Raw genomic sequence first — 10,608 nt, 5'->3', positions numbered from 1 at the left:
TGCTGTGACACCACTGGATGACCTGAGACCTAAGGTGATCAGGGACAAAGAGTCTGTTCCTGGGGCAGTTGCCTGGAATCTGTATCCCTGCGATGGCCTGCTGCACTTTCCTTTCGATCCCCAGATGAAGAGTACGGATGGTTACCGACGAAGGGAGGATGTGTTCGGGAGCTGGGTCATCCTCATCGGGGGTGAATAGTCGTGAAAGGGCGTCCGGTTTACCATTCTTAGAACCAGGGCGGAATGAGAGGGTGAAGTTAAAACGCCCAAAAAACAGCCCCCAACGAGCCTGTCGAGGATTGAGTCTTTTGGCTGTCTGAAGGTATTCAAGATTTCTGTGGTCAGTCCATACAATGAAAGGCTGCTCAGTGCCCTCCAACCAGTGGCGCCACTCCTCCAGGGCCAGTTTCACAGCCAGAAGCTCCCGTTCACCGATGGCGTATTTCTGTTCAGCTGGGGAAAGGCGGTGAGAGAAAAAGGCACAGGGGTGGAGTCGGTTGTCCTTAGAAGCCCTTTGAGACAGGACGGCCCCCACCCCACAGTCAGATGCATCCACCTCCACCACAAACTGGCGCGATGGGTCCGGAAGAATCAGGACGGGAGCAGTAGTGAAGAGCTTCTTGAGTTGGGCAAAGGCTAGCTCAGCCTCTGGAGTCCATGAGAAGGGGTGTAGCGAGGAAGTGAGTCGGTGCAGGGGTGCCGCAACGGCACTGTAACCTCTGATGAACTTCCGGTAGAAATTAGCGAACCCTAGGAAACGCTGGAGCTGCTTACGGCTTTCAGGGCGCTGCCAGTCCCTCACAGCCTCCACCCGCCTGGGATCCATCTGTATGCTACCGGCCGAGAGTATGAAACCCAAAAACGTGGTGCTGGAGGTGTGGAATTCACACTTCTCGGCTTTCACATACAGACGGTTCTGAAGCAGGCAACGGAGCACCGACCGGACATGGTGAACATGCTCCTCCAGGGAGTGGGAGAAGATGAGGATGTCATCCAAGTACACAAAGACAAACTGGTTTAGGAAGTCCCGGAGGATGTCGTTGACCAGGGCTTGAAAAACAGCAGGGGCATTCGTGAGCCCGAACGGCATAACCAGATATTCATAATGGCCTGTTGGGGTGTTGAAAGCAGTCTTCCATTCGTCACCCTCTCGAATACGCACCAGATGATAGGCGTTGCGGAGATCGAGTTTGGTGAAGACAGTGGCTCCCTGGAGGAGTTCGAAGGCAGTTGACATGAGGGGTAATGGGTAACGGTTCTTGGTAGTAATGGCATTAAGCCCACGGTAGTCGATGCATGGACGCAAGGACCCATCCTTCTTCCCTACAAAGAAGAACCCAGCCCCAGCAGGTGAGGAAGACGGACGAATGATCCCGGCCGCGAGGGAATCTTGAATATATTGGGTCATAGCCTCTCTTTCGGGTCCCGAAAGCTGGTAGAGCCGGCCCCGGGGAGGGGTAGTGCCAGGCAGGAGGTCAATAGCGCAGTCATATGGACGATGAGGGGGTAAAGAGGAGGCTCTGACCTTGCTGAATGCCATCCCCAGGTCATGATAATCGGAGGGTACTAAGCTGAGGTCAGGGGGTGGTTCGTCCATGTCAGACACCTTGGTCGGAGGTACAGATCCTAGGCAATGGGCTAGGCAGTAGGTGCCCCAATCCAGAATACGGCCGCTGGTCCAGTCCACGTGAGGATTGTGCTTCCGGAGCCATGGAAAACCCAACATAACAGGAGCAAATGGTGAAGGGATCAGAAGAAAGGACAACCACTCTTGGTGATGTTCAGAGATGGTGACAAGCAAGGGCTTAGTGCGTTGGGAGGCATGATGGAGGACGTGGCCGTCTAAGGCCCGAACTTGGAGGGGCGAGAACAGAGGCACCGTCTCAAGGCCTAGTTGTTTAGCCAGGTTTTGATCCATAAATTCAGAGTCGGCTCCGGAGTCCACAAAGGCAGATAGGTCGTAGCCTCGCTGGTCAACTGAGATGTGGATCTTGAGCAGTGGCTTGGAAGGGACTGATGGTCGTAGGCTCGCCACTGGCCCCTCTTTCAGCGACGAGCCCGGCCTTTTGCTGGACAGGAAGAGGCAAAATGTCCAGCCTCTCCACAGTACAGGCATAGTCCTGAGGCCCGACGCCTGTCCTTCTCGGCAGGGGATAAGTGACGACGACCGATCTCCATGGCATGGGAGAGAGGAAGGCTCCTGGATGCAGAGACAGGGAGGGTAGGAGAAGGCAGGGGGCGAGAGACAGTGGGTCGGTAGTTGGGTTGACCAAGACGTCGGGCTGACCTCTCAGTTTGGCGTTCCCGAATGCGTCGATCGATGCGGGTAGCCAGGGCGATCAAGCCGTCGAGGTCGGCTGGTAGCTCCCGGGCAGCGAGCTCATCCTTAACTTCAGAAACCAGCCCCCGATAGAAGGCATCGTAGAGTGCGGTGGCATTCCACCCGCTGTCGATGGCAAAAGTGCGAAAATCCACCGCATATTCCGCCACGGTTAGGCTCCCTTGTGAGGCTTCAAAGAGGGAGCGTGCTGCATCCTGCTGGGGAGCAGAGGTGTCAAAGACCTTGCGGAGTTCATTGGAAAAAGACTCAAAGGAGGAGCAGAGTACAGACTGACGTTCCCACTCGGCGGTTGCCCAGAGCTTGGCCTAGCCTGACAACAGGGAGATGACATATGCTACCTTGGAGCGGTCTGATGGGAAGGAGGAGGGTTGAAGTTCAAAGATCACTGAGCATTGCATCAGAAATGCACGGCATAGTCCTGGTTCACCGGAGAAGCGTTCGGGGTGAGGCAGATGTGGCTCTCGAAGATGATCTGGTGAACTCGTGGGTGTCGTTTTCGCCGAGGGAGCTGAAGAGGGTGGAGTGACTGAAAGCTGATTCATGCGACAGATCAGTTCGTGTGTAGCCGAGGCGAGATCCTGGAGACGACATTCGTGAGAGGTGGAGGTCTCAGCTAAGGAGCTTAGAAGGGCTTGCATGTTCTGTGGCTCTGCTGGGTCCATGTTGGCCAGATGGTACTGTCAGGGATGGCAGGTGAGGACCCAAATGCAGAACACAGTCCGAGTTCAAACTTAGAGTCTTTATTAAAAATGGCACAAAGAATGGCAGAGTTCTCAGTCAACTTCAATAGAGAACAGGTTAAACGTAGGACTGGCAGAGTCATAAGCAGCATACAGTCCAATAATCCAAATCCAGAGAACAGGTAAAACGTAGGACAGGCAGAGACATTAACAGCATTCAGTCCAATAATCCAAATCCAGAGGACAGGTAAAACATAGGACAGGCAGAGACATTAACAGCATACAGTCCAATAATCCAAATCCAGAGAACAGGTTAAACGTAGGACAGGCAGAGACATTAACAGCATACAGTCCAATAATCCAAATCCAGAGAACAGGTTAAACGTAGGACAGGCAGAGACATTAACAGTATACAGTCCAATAATCCAAATCCAGAGGACAGGTAAAACGTAGGACAGGCAGAGACATTAACAGCATACAGTCCAATAATCCAAATCCAGAGAACAGGTTAAACGTAGTACAGGCAGAGACATTACCAGGCAGACAGGAACAGAAGAAAAGGGCAGGATGCCGTCTCAGGAGCTCAAGGCTGACTGAAGAGACCATCTGGCAAGGAGCATGGACTGCTCGCTAGCTTATATAGGGCAGAGGAGCATAAAATGGCGGAAACCGGAAATGAGATCGCGAAACCGGAAGTTGCGTTCCGGAACCGGAAGTGGCCACATGGAACCCGGAAATGCATGCCTGACAATCAGTGAATTTGAGTTAAATGTGAATTAATTATCTCTCTCTCACACACACACACACACACACACACAGGAAATTTGTCTAATCACAGGCCTCTTTTCTTTCTCACTTACCAATTTCTCAGTGAGCTTCTGGTTAAAGTCATCTCAGTCACCAGTCTCTTTTCCACTGACCGCATGGTCAACGCATTTAATAAGAAGTGCTGGAAAAGCCCTGAGTGGAAGCTCCACCCCTATTACTTGACTGCCACTGAATTTGCAAATAAGGTTGATCTGCTCCAAGCTCCTTTATTCTTTTCTTTTCTTCATCAGAACTCCTTGGGAAAGGGTTTTTTTGTAAAGAACCAAATATTCTTTCATCTGGAGAGATTTCACTTTCTTCCACCATTAATCAGTACCTCTCCATTAACTAACAATCTGCTGAGCTAATGAGACTAAATGATAATGGTTTAATCACATGAGGCCAAATATATAAATAAACAATATTGATTCCCTAACAACAAAAGTGGGCGGGTTCAAGGACAATTTGAATGACACACACACAAATGAAGAATACAGATTCGATTTTTAAAAAGAAAACTCTTTCGTGTGTGTGTGTGTGTGTGTGTGTGTTACCTGGAGGAGTTCTTTAATTTTCTCTTTTAAATGGTTCACTTTCGTCTTTGAAGACCCAGTGAGTCATCAATACAGAGAGAAAATGTGTTTACATAAATCTGTGATGTATATTCACCTGTATCCTGTGAGAAATCTACACACAGAGCTTTTCAGCTTCAGAGAACTGTCCTGTGCATTCCTCCAGTTTGAGTCAGATGATCACACTGTGACTCGAGTCTCTGGGGTTAGGAGTAGCTTCAAACTGCTCCTCTGCAGTGACCAACAGCAGCGTTCTATCCTCAGCTGTTAGAATGTCTATGTATAATATAATTATTAAGTACATATTGTTAATTCATAGTTTCTATCATCTCTGTTACTGCTGTACATACAGTGTACATAATGCACACATTTTGCACCAAAATATAATTACACTTAACACTTTATCTGCTGTACATACAGTATGCACATACTTCTCTATGCACACTCTGACATAGCCTTATTCATTAATGTACATATTTACATACACTACCAGTCAAAAGTTTGGACACACCTTTTAATTCAATGTTTTTTCTTTAGGGATTTATTTTCTACATTCTAGAACAATCCTGGAGATTTCAAAACTATGAAATAACACACATGGACTTCAGTAATCCATATGTAATGACAACAAGAAACAGTCAGTTGTTATTTTAAGACACGAAGGTCAGGTGTTCTGGAATAGTTCTTGCAAGAACAGTATTGTCAAGTGCATTTGCAAAACCCATCAAGCCCCATGATGAAACTGTCTCACATGAAGACCATCCCAGTAAAGCAAGACCAAAACTGACCTCTGCTGCAGAGGAGAAGTTCATTTAGAGTTACCAGCCTCAGAAATCACCAATTAACAGCACCTCAGATTAGAGGCGTTATGAAGGCTTTACAGAGCATCAGTAGCAGACATATCTCAATATCAACTGTTCAAAGGACATTATTGTGGATTTCGGCCGCCTTCAGCATTGTTTTACAATGTAGAAAGAAATAAACATCAGGAAACACCATGGGATTAGAAGGAGTGTCCAATCTTGACTGGTAGTGTATTTATCTGCACTTGTTCATTTACACAATTTCTACTGTTTGCACTTCTGCTAGATGCTAAACAGCATTTCATTGCTATGTTCCTGTACTTTGCAATGACAATAAAGTTGTATCTATCTATTTTAAGAATGGGGAAAAAAGATTTAATAGAAACAAAATTGTAATAATCCAGAAAAAAAGATAAGTTAATTTTATTGTAGAAATATTGTAGATATTCCTCTTCAAAGTCATTATGTCTGTAATAGAATTTATTCAGAAATCAGGTTTTTACTGTTTTTTTAAAGAATTTAAAGTCACCATATCTGCTGCTATAATTATAATGTAATATAAAATTTCATAAAATTTCATAAATCCATCTCAGATCATTTCATAGTTACCTACTCAATGCTCACAATAAACATCAAACAATTTTACTGTGGATTTTTGAAGTCATTATTTATTAAATTCCTAAGATCAGACAATGTGATCAAATCATTTTAATCCATTGTTAAATATGTTCACAATAAAAACTGATGAATTTTTCTCCAGTATAATTTCTCCCAGTTGTGCACCATGAGCTTCCATGCTCCATCTCCCCATCTGCCTAACCAACTTACTTTTACTCTTCCTTTGAAGGTCAAAGATTTTAACCATCTTCCCCTGCACTCACTGTCTGGTCACTTCTTACCCTTCACCCCTCGCCTTTGATGAATCGGTCATTTACAGCTCAGAGCTGTTGGAACCAATCAGATCTCACTTAGCACCAACTCAGAATACAGTAATTCAGCATGCTCTGTTCTGCCTGACAGGTCCAGGGTTAAATGCAGTGCATCATTTGAAGGTTTTTTTGTTTTCTTCTTGTTGGTCATCACAAGAATCTCCAGACCTTTGCCTTGTGGTCTACAGAGCACATGTCTACACAGTGAGTCAGAAGGGCCATATATTGCCTGAGAATTCATAACCATGGATCAACAACATGACAGGGTCAGGACAATCTCGGACAAGTGCTGTGGAAATGAACTGAAAACACTTAATTGTTTTCTTTAATTAAAAAAAAAAAACATGATTAAAAATCTCTTAAAAACAATGCAGCTCTGTTGAAACACTGCATCAAGAGCGCCAATTAGGTGCCAATTAAATACAGAAATAACCAACATATATTTGTCTATTTATATATTTCATGGCAAAGCAGAGCTCTCTTATTTACTACTGGGATTTGACCTTCACTGAACTGAAATTAAAGGTGAAAAATGACTTTTTTTAATCATATTTTAATGTTGTGTAACACAATGATCATGATTTACAGAAATGCAGGACATTGTTTATATCACTCTGGTGTTTAGAATAATTTATAATCACACTCTATGGTGTTTAGAATCATTTATAATCACACTCTTCGCTGTCACCCAAATGAGGATGGGTTCCCTTTTGAGTCTGGTTCCTCTCAAAGTTTCTTCCTCTTACCATCTAAGGGAGTTTTTCCTTGCCACAGTCGCCTCAGTCACCTCAGGCTTGCTCACTTGGGATAACATCTAGGACTGTCTGTCTGTCTGTTGTTTTCTTATGTTCTTTCTTATGTAAAGGTTCTTTGAGACAATGCTCTTTGTTAAAAGCACTATACAAATAAAATTGAATTGAATTGAATGATTTAAAGAATTGTTGCTGTATTCAACACCAGATTTAGTTTGTGGTTTACTTGTGTGTGTGTGTGTGTTTGTGTGTGTGTTTATGTATTTAAACATTTCTATGTTTTTTGTTTGTTTGTTTTGTTTATCCCTGTATTTTTTTTCTTCTGAATATGTTTTGGTGTTGCTGCTGCTGCTGCTTCACCTATATGTTTTGGGGCAGATAAAATCTTGATCATTTTTAGCATTAAATTATTGAGTTTTTACTTCATTCATATATATATATATATATATATATATATACAGTGAGGGAAAAAATTATTTGCTACTCTGCTGATTTTGTACGTTTGCCCACTGACAAAGAAATGATCAGTCTGTAATTTTAATGGTCGGTTTATTTGAACAGTGAGAGGCAGAATAACAACAAAAAAATCCAGAAAAACACATTTCAAAAAATTTCTACATTGATTTGTATTTTATTGAGTGAAATAAGTATTTGATCCCCTATCAATCAGAAAGATTTCTGGCTCCCAGGTGTCTTTTATACAGGTAAGGAGCTGAGATTACAGTAGGAGCACTCTCGGGGAGTACTCTTAATCTCAGCTCCTTAACTGTATGAAAGACACCTGTCCACAGAAGGAAGCAATCAATCAGATTCCAAACTCTCCATCATGGCCAAGACCAAAGAGCTGTCCATGGATGTCAGGGACAAGATTGTAGACCTACACAAGGCTGGAATGAGCTACAAGACCATCACCAAGCAGCTTGGTGAGAAGGTGACAACAGTTGGTGCGATTATTCCCAAATGGAAGAAACACAAAAGGACTGTCAATCTTCCTCGGTCTGGGGCTCCATGCAAGATCTCACCTCATGGAGTTTCAATGATCATGAGAACGGTGAGGAATCAGCCCAGAATTACACTGGAGGATTTTGTCAATGATCTCAAGGCAGCTGGGACCACAGTCACCAAGAAAACAATTGGTAACACACTACGCCGTGAAAGACTGAAATCCAGTAGCACCCGCAAGGTCCCCCTGCTAAAGAAAGCACATGTACAGGACCATCTGAAGTTTACCAGTGAACATCTGAATGATTCAGAGGAGAACTGGGTGAAAGTGTTGTGGTCAAATGAGACCAAAATCCAGCTCTTTGGCATCAACTCAACTAGCCGTGTTTGGAGGAGGAGGAATGCTGCCTATGACCCCAAGTACACCATCCCCAGGTGACAGGACAACTGCATTGCTTCAAAGGGACGATGGACGGAGCCATGTACCGTCAAATCTTGGATGAGAACCTCCTTCCCTCAGCCAGGGCATTGAAAATGGGTCGTGGATGGATATTCCAGCCTGACAATGACCCAAAACACACGGCCAAGGCAACAAAGGAGTGGTTCAAAAAGAAGCACATTAAGGTCCTGTAGTGGCCTAGCCAGTGTCCAGACCTTAATCCCATAGAAAATCTGTGGAGGGAGCTGAAGGGTCAGCCACAAAACCTTAATGACTTGGAGACGATCTGCAAAGAGGAGTGGGCCTGAATTCCTTGAGATGTGAGATGTGTGTAAACCTGGTGGCCAACTACAAGAAATGTCTGATGTCTGTGATTGCCAACAAGGGTTTGGCACCAAGTACTAAGTCATGTTTTGCAAAGGGGTCAAATACTTATTTCACTCAATAAAATGCAAATCAATGTAGAACTTTTCTGAAATGTGTTTTTCTGGATTTTTTTGTTGTTATTCTGTCTCTCACTGTTCAGATAAACCGACCATTAAAATTACAGACTGATCATTTCTTTGTCAGTGGGCAAACGTACAAAATCAGCAGGGGATCAAATCATTTTTTCCCTCACTGTATATATATATATATATATATATACTTCTGGATTATTTCAAGGTCTCACGTAAATAAAGTAAAGACAAAAGCGATATGATCTAAACTACTTTTATTTTTTCTGGCTTTAGAAACACACAGAGTAAGTGATATATGTAGCTGTAACTGTGTGTATATAAATGTTGTATATGTTTTGTAGATATTTGTGTAGATATTTGTGTTACTGTATAAGATATAAAACAGTGGCACTGTCCTTTAATATAAAAACATGCAGCAGAAAGATTTTAACCCCACAGAAATGTTTCTGTAACCGAAAATCCAGAAAAGCTTTAGTCTTTTATTTCTGAATCAAATCCAGTCAGAAGAGATGAAGTGAATTGTGTTGCTGATGAAAGAAAGATCAGAGTAAATCTGGTAGGAGAAACTTCAGGAATCCTGCAGAGTTTAATCTTGACAAGAGTTAGTCTGATGGCACGGATCATCAACCACTGAATCTGTTCATTTATTTCCTTCTTATGTCTAGATCTTTATTCAGTCAACAAGAAAAGCACCAAATCACTTCTCTATTATCCCCTGCACTTTCCTTCCAGCTTCAAAACATCTTCAGTACCTCCACAATATGGATTAGTTTCATCAAATCAATGGAAAAAAGATTGCAGTAAAATCACATGACAGAAGCCTTTGAGAGAAAAGTTTGGACTTTCAGCTGAAACTGGAGCACAGACCTGCAGGAGCAGTGACACAATCAACACTCGCAATAAATGACTGAAAAAATCTGCAGCATTCTGCAGCATGATGTTGGAAGCTTTGTTCTTCAGCATCTTCTTATTCATCATCTTATTACTGGTGTGAAAGTTTCAGCAGATCTTTAACATTGTGCTCCACTTCAGTAACTAATGATAAGAACCAGGAGAAAAAAGCATCATTCCAATCAAAGACCAGATTAAAGACGTCTACAGCAGACACATGGACATTAAACTGTTTCACAAAACACAAGCTGATCAGGACTGGGATCCTTCTTCACCTCACCAGCACCCTGGGGGACGGGGGGAGGAGGAGGGGACAGGGGAAAGAGAGGCCACTTCTCCTTCCTGTCTCTTACCGTCCCACAGAGCTGGACATTTCACAGCACTGACCAACAGGAAATAATCTCATTCCTCTTTTTATAGACATATTCTGTTACTCACAAAGAGTGTGTGTGTGTGTGTGTGTGTTTATTTGGTCTCACACAGCTCCATCTCTGTGCTGTATGTAATTTATTTTCCCCTCCGTCTTTTCACACCACTTTTTGATCTCCATCAGATCTTTCTTCATCTTGTACACCTCTGTGGAGCTCGGGATCTTCTGCTCTCGCTCTCCTCCAACTCTGACCTTCTCTAAAGCATCCGTCAACTCCTCCACTTTACACAGAATCTGCTCAATACACACACACACACACACACAAACACACACACACAGTCCAGATCATTTCTGGTTGTTAGTTAATTAGTTAGTTGGTTATTTGGGTTGTTTCAAGATAGTCAGGTTGTGTAGTTTGGTTAATTAAGTAGTTTAGATTAGTTAGATGAGTAGGTCATGTAGGTTAGTTACTCAGGTAGTGTTGGATGGATAGTTTAGTTAAATAATTAGGGATATTGAGATTAATCAGGTTGGTTGTTGGTCAGATTAGATCTATCAGGTTAGTTAGTTAGTCAGGTATTTAAGGGTTATAACACACATTACTCCATAACACAATTCTCCTTC

General features: G+C 43.4%; 1 protein-coding gene across 6 annotated transcripts in view; it reads right to left on the bottom strand.

The window, feature by feature from the left end:
• Positions 1 to 8,962: 8,962 nt before the first annotated feature.
• The window catches only part of LOC131343200 (uncharacterized), a 122,834-nt gene continuing 121,188 nt past the window's right edge, over positions 8,963 to 10,608 (bottom strand). For all 6 annotated transcript variants that reach the window (XM_058374687.1, XM_058374688.1, XM_058374689.1 and 3 more), the window contains one exon: positions 8,963 to 10,278. In XM_058374687.1, coding sequence (XP_058230670.1) covers positions 10,090 to 10,278 — 189 coding nt within the window. In that variant the 3' untranslated portion in view covers positions 8,963 to 10,089. The remainder of the gene's footprint in view (positions 10,279 to 10,608) is intronic.

The sequence above is a fragment of the Hemibagrus wyckioides genome, linkage group LG22 (assembly GCF_019097595.1).
Source record: "Hemibagrus wyckioides isolate EC202008001 linkage group LG22, SWU_Hwy_1.0, whole genome shotgun sequence".
In the NCBI taxonomy this organism is placed as follows: Eukaryota; Metazoa; Chordata; class Actinopteri; order Siluriformes; family Bagridae; genus Hemibagrus; species Hemibagrus wyckioides.
Note: the sequence above shows the minus strand (reverse complement) of the source record. Positions and strands in the feature narration are given on the sequence as shown.